The sequence below is a fragment of the Ranitomeya variabilis genome, chromosome 5 (genome assembly GCF_051348905.1).
Source record: "Ranitomeya variabilis isolate aRanVar5 chromosome 5, aRanVar5.hap1, whole genome shotgun sequence".
Lineage (NCBI taxonomy): Eukaryota > Metazoa > Chordata > Amphibia > Anura > Dendrobatidae > Ranitomeya > Ranitomeya variabilis.
The window spans coordinates 212,655,653-212,673,453 of NC_135236.1; the positions used below are offsets into that span (position 1 = coordinate 212,655,653).

Sequence of the window (17,801 nt, forward strand, 5' to 3'; positions counted from 1 at the left end):
ACTAAGATTTTCAAAGGACTTGAGGGATAAATACATCGACACAAGGTACAATTGCCTCAATTAAAAGTGCCTGTTGATCTATTGGGAAGCCAAGTACCTATCCTTCTTGGTGGAACAAAATGACGATCTCTTATTGATTTTCACTTTCTGTAAGTGGCGGATGGTTTGGGGGTAAAAAAAGTCACAGACAGGGGCTGGCTGGCAAATTTTGGCCTGGAGGGCAAGCAGACAGCAGAGGCCCATGAGCAGCGGCCCATCCTTATAGTGTTTACAGTATGAAATTCACCATTGAGTGGGCTACATGCATAGATGCACTGAAAGACCAAACCCTACTACACAGATATGGTTTCAAAACCAAACTGATTGTAACATCTTATTCAGGTGGATTCCACCTGTAAAAGAGCTGCAAAAATGCACAAAAAATGAATATACTGCACAGCAATGTACAAACATCATTGCTGTGCACATGTTTAGTGTTTGGTTAACCTCTTTTCACTGCTTCAGGGTTTGGAAACTGTGAATAGGCTAAAAGAAGTGGCGCGCTCAGTTTTTTGCTAAAGTTACTCTCCCACTATTGTGTAAAATAAAGAGAAAAGACTCCGGCGGCAGGGCCACCACAGAAAAGGATGGCAAAGTCATTAGTGAAACTGCTTTAGCAAAATGAGCGCTGGCATTTTTCTGAAGCGTCTTTGCCTAGAAAAACTTGGATGACCACTGTTACATGCATTCAGTTGAGGGATAGTTTTGGATTACAGGCAAATAGGCAGGTTTAATATTGCAGTTGCACAGTGGCGTAATTAGAGTCCAATGGGACCCGAGGCAAAATTTGGACTTAGGCCCCCACCTGCATGTTGGTCAAATGTACAACTCTGGCAATAATAAGAGACCACTGCAAAATTTTCAGTTTCTCTGATTTTTCTCTTTATAGATATATTTTTGAATAAAATGTATATTGATTTTTTAGTCTATAAACTTCTGACAACATGTCTCCAAATTTGCAAGCAATAAATTTTGTATTTCTTTTCAGAAAAGGAAAAATGGTCAAAATTTAAAAAACAAACAAGCAGTGCTTTGAGACCTCAAATAATGCAAAGAAGACAAGTTCATAATCATTTAGAAACAATAGAAACAACAATACTAATGTTGTCACTCAGGAAGAGTTCAGAAATCAATATTTTGTGGAATAACCATGACTTTTAATCGCAGCTTTCATGATTCTTGGCATGCTTTCCACAAGTCTTTCAAACTGCTCCTGGCGCAAAAATGTAAGCAGTTCTTCTTTGTTTGATGGCTTGTGACTATCCATCATCCTTTTGATTACATTCCAGAGGTTTTTAATGGGGTTCAGGTCTGGAGATTGGGCTGTGTCATGTCGGACGCTATTCACACTAGGGCATCCGACAGACAGCGGTAATTCCACATTCGTCCACTATATGCTCAGTGGCGCCGGCTAGATTTTATCCAGTTTGTCCGGGGTTAATCTAGCTAGTAATCCGGTTGGAGGCTGGGTCACGCCCGTGGCCTTTAAATAGTCACTCTGGACTTTGGGAGTCGCCGATTATAGCTTGTGTCTCGTGCCTGGTGATCTCGGTGTGGAGTGGTGGTCTAGGAGAAGAAATATCGTATCTGGTGGTGTATCATCCGTTGTCATATTTCTCCTTCCTATATTTGTGTTTGTTTTGCCCTGTGCACATTACAGTGTTTTCCTGTGTGTCTGCGGCATGGTGCATTTTTTAGTTTTCCCTGTCTGTGCTTTCTGTGGAAGTTGGTGTGTGGTCTAATCACTGGGTGGCGGGTGAAGGTTTCAGCATAGGGCTGAAACAGGAGTCAGGGTCAGGCCTGGCAGCCCAGACAAGCACACCATCAGTGTAAATTCTGGGAGAGGGACAGACAGGGTTTTCCCTAGTCTGAGGGATATCGCAGGGGCCTGGGTAATCAGCTGTAGTCTACCCAGTACCCTCGTGACATTATAATCGGCCTAAATAAATTTTTGGATGCCATGGATCCCATGACTTCCATAACCCGCCAGTTGGAGGCGCTGTCCTTACAGGTCACTGAGTTGAAGGGGGCAGTTCAGCAACAGGGTCTTGTAGAATCTAATGAGCAAGCTGAAACTGCAGGTAGAGTTGCAGAGCCAAAGATTCCTTTACCTGAGAGGTTTGCTGGGGAACGCAGTAAATTTGTTGTTTTTCGTGAAGCTTGCGAATTATATTTTCGTATGCGCCCGGTTTCCTCAGGTAATGAGGCTCAGCGTGTGGGCCTGGTATTGTCATGACTCATTACTGAATGGAGACCCCCAAGCATGGGCATTTTCATTACCATCTGATTCAGCTGCACTTAACTCAGTGGAGATTTTTTTTCTGCTCTTGGACTCATATATGATGATCCTGACAGATTGGCTCTAGCAGAATCTAAAATATGCGCTCTCCACCAGGGGGAGTGAATGGCGGAGGATTCCTGTTCTGAATTTCGCTGCTGGACGGTGGACACAAAATGGAATGACCCTGCGCTGCGGAGTCAGTTTGTTCATGGGGTTTTGAGAAGGGGTAAACAAGCCCTCCTGGTGTATGAGACTCCTGCTTCTCTAGAGTATGCCACGAGTCTTGTTGTCTGCATTGATTGCCGTTTGCGTCAGGGGGTGCAAGAGATGCCACTTATGGGGGAGGGCATAGGTGCACGTGAGGTTGCTGCAGGTGAGCCCACGGAGCCTAAGCAAATCGCAGGGGTGTCACATCATCGAGCCCACTCACTCAGGAAGCAGGGAGCCTGTTTTTGCTGTGGTAAAAAAGGGCATTATGTAAATGCTCGTCCTCTGTTTTCTAAGAAAAGCGCATCGGCGGAAAACTACTAAGCTCAGAGGGTGTGGAGAAGGCCAATCTGAGCTTATGCATATCCTCCAAGGTGGCCTCTCAATGTATGCTCTCTGCCAGAGTTATGGTCACTGGCAGAGAGCTGCCAATCACTGTTTTTGTGGATAGTGGGTCGGCCACTAATCTCATTGATGAGGAGTTTGCGCGCACGGCCGGGTTCACGGTCGAAAAACTGCCTATCCTATCCGGGTGGTCACCATCAATGCTACTCCACTCCCACAGGGGGAGATTACTGAGTTTGTGGCTGAGGTTAAACTCCACATTGGGGTCCTACATTCTGAAAAAGTTACATGTAGGGTGCTCAGTAATCTTCCTGCACAAATGGTTCTGGGTTTTCCATGGTTGTCTATGCACAACCCGGTGATTGACTGGAAAATTCAGGACATAATTCAGTGGAGCGGATTCTGCCAGGAGAATTGCCTGGCCACATGTGTGTCCGCTGTGACCAATAGCATTCCTGAGTCACTGCTGGATTTCGCAGATGTGTTCTCTGAGAAGGGTTGCTCAGAATTGCCACCACATCGACCCTATGACTGTATTATTAGGTTTAAACCAGGGGCCAAATTGCTGAAAGCTAGGATGTTTAACATCTCTGGTCCTGAGAGGCAAGCTTTAAAAGTCTACATTGCTGAGAGTTTGAGCAAAGGGCACATCAGGCCTTCGTCCTAGCCGGTGGCAGCAGGGTTCTTCTTAGTTAAGAAGAAAGATGGCGGACTACGCCTGTGTCTGGATTTCAGGGAGTTAAACCAGATTACGGTCCGTGATCCATACCCTATGCCACTGATACCTGATTTGTTCAACCAGGGGGCTGGTGCTAAGTGGTTTTCCAAGCTTGACCTCAGGGGGGCGTACAACCTCATAAGAGTCCGTCAAGGTGATGAGTGGAAGATGGCTTTTAATACTCCTGAGGGTCATTTTGAAAATTTGGTGATGCCATTTGGGTTGATAAACACGCCTGCTGTATTTCAACATTTAATAAATGATGTGTTCTCGCATGTACTGGGGAAATTCGTTATTGTGTACGTAGATGACATTCTCATTTATTCATGCGACCGTGATACTCATTTAGAGCATGTGAGGCAGGTGTTACAGCTACTCAGAGAAAATAAGCTCTATGCAAAACTGGAGAAATGTGTATTTTCGGTTCAGGAGTTGCCTTTCTTGGGTTATATTGTGTCTGCTTCAGGGTTTAAAATAGACGCCGCTAAGGTGCAAGCGGTGCTGCATTGGGAACGGCCTGATAACCTAAAAGCACTCCAGCGGTTCCTTGGATTTTCTAATTATAATAGAAAATTTATCAAAGATTTTTCTACCATTGCTAAACCGCTTACTGACATGACGAAAAAGGGTACCAATTTCTCCGCCTGGCCTGAGGCTGCTGTGCGCGCATTCGAATTTCTGAAGAACAGTTTTGCTTCGGCCCCCATTCTGGTGCAACCGGACATATCAAAACCATTTACCGTGGAAGTCAATGCGTCTGAGGTTGGAGTGGGGGCGGTGCTGTCACAAGGCTCGAGTTGGTCCATGCGCCTACTTTTCCAAGAAGCTGTCGCCCGCCGAACGTAACTACGATATCGGCAACAGGGAGTTGTTGGCTATCAAGTTGGCTTTTGAGGAATGGCGACACTTTTTGGAGGGGTCGGTCCATCAGGTTACAGTGATCACCGACCATAAAAATCTGCTGTATTTGGAGTCAGCCAAGCATCTGTCTCCCAGGCAGGCTCGCTGGGCATTGTTTTTCACGCGGTTCAACTTTTTTGTTACGTACCGACCTGGGTCTAAGAACACTAAGGCGGATGCTTTGTCCAGGTGCTTTCCGGGGGGAGAACCTCGGGAAGATCCGGTTCCCATCCTCCAAAAGGGTGTAGTGGTCTCGGCTCTCATGACAGAGGTTGAGGCTGAGATTGCCGAGGCTCAGGAGGAAGTACCACCAGAGCTTCCCATTAACAAATCATTTGTACCTCTCCATCTTCGCCTAAAGGTGTTGGGTGAGCATCATGATGCTGTTCTGGCTGGCCATCTAGGGGTTAGGGGTACCTTGGAGTTGGTGTCGCGTCGGTTTTGGTGGCCCAAAATCCGACAGGACGTGGTCTCGTACGTATCAGCATTGTACCACGTGTGCTAGGGCTAAGATGCCTTGCTCCCGTCCTGCTGACTCATTACATCCTCTAGGGGTACCCAGTAGGCCATGGACGGAGATCTCCATGGATTTTATTACAGACCTACCCTCCTCAGCTGGGAACATGGTCATCTTGGTGGTTGTTGATCGGTTCTCAAAGATGTCCCACTTTGTGTCCTTGCCTTCGTTGCCTAACGCGAAGTCTCTGGCTCAGGTTTTTGTGCAGGAGGTGGTCAGACGTCATGGGGTCCCGTCTGACATAGTGTCTGATAGGGGTACTCAGTTTGTGGCAAAGTTTTGGAAAGCATTTTGCTCACGGCAGGGGATCAAGTTGTCGCATTCTTCGGTGTTTCATCCTCAGTCAAATGGTCAGACCGAGCATATGAACCAGAATTTGGAGCAGTACTTATGCTGCTTTGTTTCTGACAACCAGGAGGAGTGGTCGACGTTCCTTCCTTTGGCTGAGTGCCATTAATAATCACCATCAGGAATTGTCTGGGGAGTCCCTGTTCTTTTGTGTTTACGGACACCGTCCTCAATTTTGGACTCTGCATCAGGGTGGCTCAGCTGGCGATGCGGAGGAGGACCAGCTAGGAGCACAACTGTCATCCGTTTGGAGGAGAGTGAAACAGCGCTTGCTGAGAGTGGGTGCAAGGTACAAACGAGTGGCTGACAGTAGACGTGTGCCGGGTCCAGACCTGTATGTGGGTGATTGGGTGTGGTTGTCCACAAAAAACATAAAACTCAAAGTACCATCCCTGAAATTGGGTCCAAGGTTTATTGGTCCATTTAGGGTTGCCGCCATCATTAACCCGGTAGCCTACCGATTGGAGCTTCCTACGGTATATAAAATACACAACATGTTTCACAGATCTCTTTTAAAGAAGGTGGTGGGTTCCGTGGACGTGGCGCCAATGCCACCTCCAGTCTTGGTGGGTGGCAATTTGGAGTTTGAAGTCTCCAAGGTGGTTGACTCTCATATAGTGTGCCACACATTACAGTACCTGGTACACTGGTGTGGTTATGGGCCGGAGGAGAGGTCTTGGGTACCAGCTTAGGACATACATGCGGACCGGCTGGTCAGTATGTTTCACCGCCGCCATCCGGACAAGCCGGGTCCTATAAGTCGTAAGGGCCCTGGGGTCGCTCGTAGAAGGCGGGGTACTGTCATGTCGGACGCTATTCACACTAGGGCATCCGACAGACAGTGGTAATTCCACATTTGTCCACTATACGCTCAGTGGCTCCGGCTAGATTTTATCCAGGTTGTCCGGGGTTAATCTAGCTGGTAATCTGGTTGGAGGCTGGGTCACGCCTGTGGCCTTTAAATAGTCATTCTGGACTTTGGGCGTCGCCGATTATAGCTTGTTTCTTGTGCCTGGTGATCTTGGTCTGGAGTGGTGGTCTAGGAGAAGAAATATCGTATCTGGTGGTGTATTATCCTTTGTCATATTTCTCCTTCCTATATTTGTGTTTGTTTTGCCCTGTGCACATTATAGTGTTTTCCTGTGTGTCTGTGGCGTGGTGCGTTTTTTTTTTTAGTTTTCCCTGTCTGTGCTTTCTGTGGAGGTCGGTGTGTGGTCTAATCACTGGGTGGCGGGTGGAGGTTTCAGCATAGGGCTGAAACAGGAGTCAGGGTCAGGCCTGGCGGCCCAGACAAGCACACCATCAGTGTAAATTCTGGGAGAGGGACAGACAGGGTTTTCCCTAGTCTGAGGGATATCGCAGGGGCCCGGGTAATCAGCTGTAGTCTACCCAGTACCCTCGTGACAGGCTGGCCATGAGAGGGTTTTTATGTGGTGGTCTCTTAATTTTTGCCAGAGCTATATGGGTCCTTGTTGGGTGCTAGTGAGTCGCCCACCAGTGCAATGGGGATACTCGGTACCGGGTCCGGTCACACTTAAAGGGTATGTCACGGTAGCTGCGACCTGGTCCGTGGCCCTGGGCACTCAATTAAAAGGGAAAAGTCTTTTATGGGGTCTTTGTAATAAAGTTTGTATTCGCGACGCCACCTGTGATTCTCAGTCAGAGGGGACCGACGCTGCTTAAAGGGGTCCTCTGGGGTGATGTTACCGCAGCATAGATGGTGACGCTTCCCACAGGTGAAGCGGGGTCCCCAGGGCTTCCAGTGGAGTGGGCAAGGATGGCGGGTTGCCGGTAAATAAACGGAGGACACAGGGTTGCAGTCTTTACCTGGTTTACTCATGGTAGCAGGCCACAGACCTGGATACCGGCAACAGGTGTAGATGGAGTCCAGGCAGCCTGAAGACAGGTGGAAAACCCCTTGGCAGGTCAGGTTGGGAGCCTTCCACTTTGTACTGACTATTAGCCCCTTGCTGCCTGTAGTGTCTTAACAAGGTCCTCGTTCTCTCCAGTCCTGGGACAGTACCTGTATGGTGGGCAGCTTGAGCCGTTTCTCTGGGGTCTCTGTATACGGTGACTCCGGGCTCTGGAATGCTGCTATACCTCATTTTTAATGTGGGCAGGTTACTTTCAGCTCTCTGCTCTCCGGTTCTGCTGTGGGACTTGCAGCTCTGCTTAGAGGGGCCCAGTCACAGCCTCCTCTAGCTCCTCTCTTTCTCTGTGCTCCTTCACTGTCTACTACTAACTCCTCCTCCAGACCAGGATGTATATTGAGGGAAGCTCCCCTAAAACCAAATTTTGAGCTCCCCCTTCTGGCCTGGAGTTAGAATATGTTGAATGTGAGATCACCTGCCAAAGGGATCCCTCCTGTTTCCAGGCATGGCATTACCCTCCCAGAGAGGAAGGCAGCACCACCATGGTACCCAAACTCCTGGGGTGCCACACTAGATCCTATAAAGACATACATGTTCAGTACACCTCCCATGTAATAAAGTCCCCCATCCTGGACCCTATGCAGTAACATTTTCCCCCATCCTGGGTCACTTCCTGGTATAATGTCTGTATCCTGGCATAGAGTCCCCAGTCCTGGTATAATGTCCCCAACCTGGTATAAAGTACTGACCCTGGTATAATGTCCGCATCCTAGTATAGTGACCCTCATCCTGATACAATATCATCATCCCTTTCCACTTCCTGCCGACTTCAACTCACAAATATTTTACGGATCCATACATTCCTCAACCAAGAATCTGCAAAAACCCTAGCCATGCCCTCATCATCTCCCGCCTTGACTACTGCAACCTCCTGTTCTGTGGCCTCCCCTCTAACACTCTCGCACCCCTCCAATCTATTCTAAACTCTGCTGCTCTACTAATCCACCTGTCCCCCCGCTATTCCCCTCTGTCAATCCCTGCACTGGCTCCCCATTACCCAAAGACTCCAGTTCAAAACCCTAACCATGACATACAAAGCCATCCACAGCCTGTCTCCAGCATACATCTGTGACCTCGTCTCCCAGTACTTACCTGCACGCAACCTCCGATCCTCACAGCATCTCCTTCTCTACTCTCCTCTTATTTGCTCTTCTCACAATCGCATACACGATTTCTCCCTCACATCCCCCCTACTCTGGAACTCTCTACTACAGCATAATAGACTCTCACCTACCATCGAAACCTTCAAAAAGAACCTGAAGACCCACCTCTTCGGACAAGTCTACAACCTGCAGTAACCACCGCTCGACCAAGCCACTGCACGACCAGCTCTACCCCCGCCTATTGTATCCTCACCCAACCCTTGTAAATTGTGAGCCCTTGCGGGCAGGATCCTCTCTCCTCCTGTACCATTGTGAGTGACTTGTACTGTACTTGTTTTTATTATGTATACCCTTCCTCACATGTAAAGCGCCAAGGAATAAATGGCGCTATAGTAATAAATAATAATAATAATACTGGTATAATTTGCCTCATCCTGGTATAATGTCCCCAATTCTGGTATAATATCACCAATTCTGGTATATTGTCCCACAAGTTGGGACCCTTCCATTCTTCTCCAGCACATTTTAAAAATAAGCAAACAATTCTGCTCACCTTCCTTCACTCCCATGTCATGCGGTGTCCTCTTCTGTAACCGATGCAGGAGACGGTAGCTTACTTCGGCATGACAGTATGGGCAGCACATGATGTCACTGTTATGTGCTACGTGTCACTGGCAAGCTGTTTTGTGCCGGCCTCTGATTGTTTAACAAATAAAGTTGCACTCTAGCGCTATAGCATGAAAATATGAAATATGAATTGCATTACTGCTCTAGAAAATAGGAAAAATTGAGAATATTTAGCGCATAATTGGCCAATTCATGTATACCCACCAGCCGCGATAAGGCGATTCTCTTCTGCTATGGTTGAAACCTCCAGAGGCTGATGGATGGAGTGCTCAGTCAGAAAATATGTATACAAATATCAAAAGACTGACCATCACTTCCAAACAGAAAGCAGGTGTGTACAGGTGCAAACTAAGAGTAGCAATCTCCATATATAACCAACAAATAACGTTGAACTATATCATGAAAGCAAGAAATATATGAAATATGAATTGCATTATGTTTGGGGTTGCTGTTCAGCTGCAGAATAAGGTTTGAGGCAATCATACAGTACAGACCAAAAGTTTGGACACACCTTCTCATTTAAAGATTTTTCTGTATTTTCCTATGAAAATTGTACATTCACACTGAAGGCATCAAAACTATGAATTAACACATGTGGAATTATATACTTAACAAAAAAGTGTGAAACAACTGAAATTGTGTATTTTATTCTAGGTTCTTCAAAGTAGCCACCTTTTGCTTTGATGACTGCTTTGCACACTCTTGGCATTCTCTTGATGAGCTTCAAGAGGTAGTCACCGGGAATGGTTTTCACTTCACAGGTGTGCCCTGTCAGGTTTAATAAGTGGGATTTCTTGCCTTAGGGCTGTTTCACACGTCCAGATAATTCCGGTACCGGAATAAATCGTTACCGGAGTTATCCGTGTCCGTGTGCCTGGGAACTCACGTAGGCCATACGTGCGGCACACGTGTGCCGCCCGTATGGCGAGTGGGTACCACACGGAGTGTGTGGTACCCACGCGTTTGGTACCCTGCATCGTGCTGAAGCCGCGATTCATATGTTCCCTGCAGCAGCGTTTGCTGCAGAGAAAATATGAATAATAGTGTTTAAAATAAAGATCTATGTGTCCGCCGCCCTCCCACCCCCTGTGCGCCCCCCCCCCCCCCGCTGTTCAGAAAATACTCACCCGCTCCCTCGTTGCTTCCTGGTCTGGCCGCGGCTTCTAGTGTATGTGGTCACGTGGGGCCGATCATTTACAGTCATGAATATGTGGCTCCACCTCCCATAGGGGCGGAGCCGACTATTCATGATTGTAAATGAGCGGCCCCACGTGACCGCATACAGTAGAAGGCGCGGGGCAGAGAGGAAGGAGTGACAGCCAACGTGGGAGCGGGTGAGTATTTTCAGAACAGCGGGGGGGGCGCACAGGGGGTGGGAGGGCGGCGGACACATAGATCTTTATTTTAAACACTATTATTCATATTTTCTCTGCAGCAAACGCTGATGCAGGGAACATATGAATCGCGGCTTCAGCACCATGTGGGGGGGACAGCGCTTACTGTAGCGCTGTCTCCTGCACGCACACGGACCCCAGACAGAGAACGTCCGTGTGAGGTCCGTGTTTTACACGGACCCATTGACTCTATTGGGTCCGTGTAATCCGTGCGCTCCCACGAACACTGACATGTCTCCGTGTTTGGCACACGGAGACACGGTCCGCAAAAAATCAATGACATCTGAACAGATGCATTGATTTTTATGGGTCTACGTGTGTCAGTGTCTCCGGTACGTGAGGAAACTGTCACCTCACGTACCGGAGCCACTGACGTGTGAAACCGGCCTTATAAATGGTGTTGGGACCATCAGTTGTGTTGTGCAGAAGTCTGGTGGATACACAGCTGATAGTCCTACTGAATAGACTGTTAGAATCTGTATTAGGCAAGAAAAAAGCAGCTAAGAAAAAATAGCCACCCACCATCTTTTCCTCCCCTTGTATGTGCAGGGAAGACTTGGTGACAAAACCTTTCCCGACAATTATCCCTTTCAGGACGTGAATAACAAATGCATGGTAATGCCATGTATTCCATGGATACCCTCCTGAAGGTCAGGTTCTGGCATTCTGCACTTTTTTTCTTACAGTAAAACTTGAGACAGAACCTTCCCATAGAGGGGAAAAATGACAACCAGATTGTGACTAAAATGTCTCATTAGTTCCACGTAACCATAACTGCACAGCATTGTCATGCTGCAATTGTCATTGTGTGCCCCCTGGCTTCTCAGGTGAAGTCACACAAGCTCCACAGTCTTCACCTCATAGTAGACATGTAGGAAAGTACTGGCTCTGCCTAGGATTTCCTCCACAGAGGGTGTGTCTGTGAGGGTGAAGAGTCCCTTTCTTTGACATGTCCATGACTGGCTGTCAGCCCTGTCCTTTGCCTGCAGTGTGGTGCTGCTTCCCTCTGTATGTCAGCACAAGCACCACGACCAGTCACATATGTAATGCGTGTTTACTCTGTGGGCAGACTCCGGGCTGTATTGATACAGTGGGCGGGGAGGACACGGCAGTGCTTACAGCTGTGCAGCTCTCATTGCCGGCACTGACAGAGTGGAGCAGGCGCTCCAGAGAGAGGACGGGAGGGAAAAGGGCTGACTGATGAGAGCTCTCACTGACCCAGGGACATGGTGCTCCTCTGTGTGAAAGGTAACATGGCTGTACTGCAGAGGATGACTGAACTTATGTGCAAGGGGCAGAATATCACTGAGAAATCAGGTCTGCTTGTCTAATGCATTATGGTGAAAGCAGTCTCCACACATAGACCCCCAGATGAGGCAGAAGGGTCCTGGTGGTCCCTACCCTCTCATGCCACTTTCATATGGTAGAAGGTGATTAGTATTTTGCATTAACGTTTGTAAGCAAGACGTTAGTTTCCTTTCTTATGCCACCTCATGGTTGGCACACTGTCGTCTGTATACAGTTACATGTTCTCTCAGGTTGCGGTATTCTCAACTTTGGAGTTATACCTTATCCATGGGTAGGGTTAACCTCCGGATCCCTGGGGTCCAACCGGCTGTCTCCGGGGTCCAACCGGCTGTCTCTGGGGTCCAACCGGCTGTCTCTGGGGTCCAACCTGCTATCTCTGGGGTCCAACTGGCTGTCTCTGGGGACGATTGGCTATCTCTGGGGTCTAAGCAGCTATCTCTGGCAGTTGGACCCCAGTGATCAGGAAGTGATAACTTCCAAACTTGAGAATTCCTCTTTAACTTTGAATTTAAAAGCATGGTATTATTGTGTCCTATCACCTATGGATATGTTCAGTGTATTTACCAGAATTAGTTCCTGACATATGTGACAAGACTGGTATTATGGTAATATTTATTTGCACACCAGTCGTGATTAGTAAGATGCATCAGATTCATTCTCTGCCATGCATGGAGAAATGGATGAAATGATTACAGCTCTACTATGATTATTTCACTACCACTTCTGTGATATAAGTTATTATTGATATGTCAGGCAGCACGAGGGAATGACCCTTTCTGCAAAACGTTGATGGAGCTGTCATAAAAACAATGTCACAAAATGTTCTTGTTAACAAAAATCTGCAGCTTTACTACATTAGTTTTCTGGCAAACAGGGCTCACCATAATTTTCAATTCTGTCTAAATCTAGCTTTACCTGGTTACCAGGATCAGCAGTGCTATCACAGTGTTTGCCATCATTTTGGAATCTGAAGAAGCATACTTTACTTGACAGCTCTATTGCTATTTCTAATTACTGATGATGATCACGGTTGTCCAACACATATTGATGCATGTAATCAGTTTAAACATTATTTACGTGCAAACTGAGCTAAAAGAAAAAAGCCGCAAATGATGGTGCATGCCATATTTCTCGCAAGAATTTTAGACTTTTCTCAGCACCCAGTTTTTGAAGGGAGCCAGTCACCTACAAAAATGCTGCTTGCCTTCAGGCACATTATTTTCAGTAAATAGTATTTAATTTATGTCAGGCTAATATACTGGAAGCGTAGCTACAGGGAGAATATGAAGTTATATTCTCCCTGCAGCCACTTCCAGTCATCAGAGTGTTGCCGGGGCTGTAAGGCTATGTGCGCACATTGAGTATTTGCTTGCAGAAAATTCTGCAAGGTTTCTGCATCTCTTGGCTGGAAAAGTGGGCGTTTTTGCCGTGTTTTGTATGCGTTTTTGTACAGCAATTAATAGTTTTTTTTTAACTAAATAAAGATATTTTTAAAAATAAAAAAAATATTTTTTGTGATGTAATTTCTTACACAAACACACACAAATCAACACACATTGTTTCCAGCATATGTAGGAGCGTTAACAGAACGAACATACATAGGCTGTAACCAGACAGCAACTGTTAATTAAAAAAAAAAAAAAATTGCATGGGCTCCCGCGTAATTTTAATAACCACCAGAGGGAAAGCTGAGGGCTGTTGTTAATATTCTGGGTAGGAGCCAATAGCCATAAAGGTTCCCAGGCTATTAATATGGAAAAACCAAAGTAAAATAATTCAGCTCACCCCTTATCGGTCGTCTTCCTGCGCTCTGGTTTCACCCCCTGCGCATGGATTAGCCTTGGGCTCCAGGCAGATAATCGATGATGCAAAATCGCTGGATTAATACACCGTTTTTTTGCATCATAGGCTATAAATATCAGCTCACAGCGGTTTGCTTAGACTTTACTGGCTAGTTTACAGGGGGATCCCAGCAAAAATTTGACAAAGGGTCCCCATAAGATCTAACCAGCAAAGCTAGGTAGACAGCTGCGGGCTGATATTAATAGTCTAGGAAGGGGCCATGGATATTTGCCCCTCCCATACTGAAAACATCAGCTCTCAGCCGCCCCAGAAAAGGTGCATCTTTAAGATGCGCCAAATCTAGCGCTTTGCCTGGTCTTCCCACTTGCCCTGTAGCGGTGGCAAGTGGGGTTCATGTCACCTTTCTGTTGTCAGGTGACATCAAGCCAACAGGTTAGTAATAGAGAGGTATCTATAAGACACCTATCCATTAGTAACCCCGTAGTGATATTGTATAAAAACACACACACCCACACACACGTCCTTTTATTTGAAATAATGACATGGACTCCTCTAAAAATCTTAATTAAACGGAACCTGTCACCCCAAAATGGAAGATGAGCTAAGCCCACCAGCATTAGGGGCTTATCTACAGCATTCTGTAGATAAGCCCCCGATGTAACCTGAAAGTTAAGAAAAAGAGGTTAGATTATACTCACCCAGGGGCGGTCCCGGTTCTGTTCGGGTCCGATGGGAGTTACGGTCCGGTCCGGTCCGGGGCCTCCCATCTTCATAGGATGATGTCCTCTTCTTGTCTTCACGCTGCGGCGCAGGCGTACTTTGTCTGCCCTGTTGAGGACAGAGCAAAGTACTGCAGGTGCCGGGCCACTCTAACCTTTCCTGCAGCATGAAGACAAGAAGAGGACGTCATCCAATGAAGATGAGAGGCCCCGGACTGGACCGCAACTCCCATCGGACCCGAACAGAACCGGGACCTCCCCTGGGTGAGTATAATCTAACCTCTTTTTCTTACCTTTCAGGTTACATCAGGGGCTTATCTATAGCATTCCAGAATGATGTTGATAAGCCCCTGATGCTGGTGGGCTTAGCTCATCTTCCATTTTGGGGGTGACAGGTTCCCTTTAAACCATACTCACTGAACGCCTAATCCACCAAAGCCAACGTCTCCTGCAACAAAATAAAATAATAAACCACAATATTCCTCACTTGTCTGCCAAGAAGATTATCCATAATATCCCACGATGATCATTTTGAGAGCAGTCACATCACTGATGTAACTGCTCTTAAAGACAGCCATCGATACACTGACAGGAGGTAATCGTTCCCGCAGTGTATCACCGGGCTGCCGTGAGAGTTCATCGGAGTTCATCAGCTCTGGTGATCTCACGCAGCGGTGCCATAAGTGATACACTGACAGAAGGTAATCTCCCGCAGTGTATCGCAGGCGGCCGGGTAGAGCAGTGACCTCTCCCTATGTGACTGTTCTACACGTGAGATCGTCGTGGGACAATCTGGATTACATGGACTATGGGGGACGGGTGAGTGTATGTTGGTTTATTCTTTTACATTATTTCTAGGACACGAGGGCATTGGTGGTAGGCGAGTATAATGGTTTTTAATTTTATTTGAATATGTATGTAATTTTGATTTCTTTTTTTTAAACTGTGAGCACAGGCGCCAGCAGATGAGACTATGTCTTCCATCAGCGGCACCTGCTGTCACTGTTAACAATGACAGCAGACGTAGCCCAATGGGAGCAGTAGTCTCATCGGTCCACGCCTGCGATTCACAGTCACAGCTGTGGGATCACGCTGACATCTGACAGCATGATCCCGCAACGCTCTGACCAACAATACTGGCGGTAATGTTACCACGGGTGACAGTCACAGCTGCTGAGTCACGCTGACATCTGACAGCGTTACCCTGCAGTGCTCTGACCGATGGCCTTTCCGGCGGTAGTGTTACCGCCGATAAAAATTACCGCGCCGGTGTTTCCCACGCTGTCACACAGATGACAGCATGGGAAACACCATAGGAAGCCAGTAAAACGCGAAACAAAAACTCAGCAAATCCGCAAACATTTTTATACCTGCGTTTTTGCTGCGGATTTGACTGACTCAATTGAAGTCAATGGGTGCAGAAACGCTACAGAAGCGCAAAGAATTGACATGCTGCAGAAAAAAACGTACTGCAAATACGCACGGAAATTTACTGATCATGTGCAAAACACTTCAGAATTGTCATTGAATTACCTTGCATAAGGATTCCATTGCGTTTTTGAACCATTTCCACTGAGAAAAAAATGCTGCGAAAACGCATCGTGTGCACATAGCCTAACAGTCATTGCTCATTAAACAGTGTTGTCCACTCTGCATCTCCCTGCATGCCTCTGTAACCTGCAAATCATGTTTTAGTCCTAACCCCAAGGAATGGAATAAAGGACATTTTCACATTCATTCGAACTGGTGAGTGCCACATCTTATTTTTTTTTTTTTTTTCTTCAATATTGCACATTAAAGCACTTTATGCAGAGCACCAAACACCGTTTGATCAGCCGCTGTAGCTCTATTTGGGATGTCTATTCAGCCTTCCAGGGAATTTTTTATATGTTGTCGGTACTTTTCTCTTTGAACTTTGCATATACAATTGTTTTTGTCAGGCAATATTTATTCCCATAAATAAAAATGGAAGTATATGATAATGAAGACCTCATTGAGCCAACATCAGCAAAAGAAGGATTATTAGCAGGTCAGGAGAGCTTTTTTTTTAGATTGCAATTTTAAAGAAGAATTACAAGTTATATATACTAAATCACTAGAGTCTAAGATCAGTTTTCAAGCTGAGAAAGAAATACGGCTATTCTGGTCTATCAAATTATTAAAATCTTACATTGAATGTGAACGTGTTCCTAGAGGCCGCATACTCTTCAAAGAAATATCTGTTTCAAGGTGATTTAATTTTCCAAAAAGACTGGGAACAATTACATTATTATGTCTAGAGCTCTCACAGAATGAAAAAGAAAGTAGAGATCTTAATAATCAGCTAGGCAAAGCTAAAAATGAACTATGGTCACGTTTAACAAAAAAATCAATTCCGTACATTTTATAAAAAAAAAAACTTGAAAAGAAACTGATCATGATTAAAACCAAAATCAAGCAAAGAAAAAAAGAAAAAATTTTGAGAGACAAAAATGATTGACATGGGCAATGTTTTTTTTTTTTTCTCGCAATAAAAAAAGTTGTAACCAAAGAAAAAAATTGCAATAAAAAATCTAATAAAAGGAAAAAAACGTATGTAGATGGACCACAGAATCTGATTCCAGCTTTGCAAAGGATCAAGCAAAACCAGGTGACAGCAGTCAACATAAAGTTTCTAAGGGCCGTCCCACACGTCCAGATAATTCCGGTACCGGTATCCGTGTCCGTGTTCCTGTGAGCTCACGTAGGCCATACGTGCGGCACACGTTTGCTGCCCGTGTGCCGAGTGGGTACCACACGGAGCGTGTGGTACCCACGCGTGTGGTACACTGCATCGTGCTGAAGCCGCCATTCATATCTTCTCTGCAGCAGCGTTTGCTGCATAGAAGATATAAATAATAGTGTTTAAAATAAAGATCTATGTGTCCCCCACCCTCCCACCCCCTGTGTGCCCCCCCCCCCCCCCGCTGTTCTGAAAATACTCACCCGCTCCCTCGTTGGCTGTCGCTGCTTCCTGGTCTGGCCCCATCTTCTCCTGTATGCGGTCACGTGGGGCCGCTCATTTACAGTCATGAATAGGCGGCTCCACCCCTATGGGAGGTGGAGCCACTTATTCATGATTCTAAACGGCGGCCCCACGTGACCGCATACAGTAGAAGGAGCGGCCAGCACAGGACACTGCGAGGGATGCGGGTGAGTATTTTCAGAACAGCGGGGGGGGCGCACAAGGGGTGGGAGGGGGCGGACATATAGATCTTTCTTTTAAACACTATTATTCATATTTTCTCTGCAGCAAACGCTGATGCAGGGAACATATGAATCGCGGATTCAGCACCAGTGGGGGGGACAGCGCTTACTGTAGCGCTGTCCCCTGCACGGCACACGGACTGCAAATGGAGACTGTCCGTGTGTGGTCCGTGTTTTACACGGACCCATTGACTTTAATGGGTTCGTGTAATACGTGCGCGCCCACGAACACTGACATGTCTCCGTGTTTGGCACACGGAGACACGGTCCGCAAAAAATCAATGACATATGCACAGATGCATTGATATTTATGGGTCTACGTGTGTCAGTGTCTCC

The 17,801-nt window shown here is 46.5% G+C and overlaps 1 protein-coding gene across 1 annotated transcript in view; it reads left to right on the forward strand.

The window, feature by feature from the left end:
* Nucleotides 1–11,521: 11,521 nt before the first annotated feature.
* LOC143775532 (protein unc-13 homolog A-like) overlaps nucleotides 11,522–17,801 on the forward strand; it is a 33,108-nt gene continuing 26,828 nt past the window's right edge. Inside the window, exon 1 of the mRNA XM_077263772.1 lies at nucleotides 11,522–11,658. Coding sequence (XP_077119887.1) covers nucleotides 11,637–11,658 — 22 coding nt within the window. The 5' untranslated portion in view covers nucleotides 11,522–11,636. The remainder of the gene's footprint in view (nucleotides 11,659–17,801) is intronic.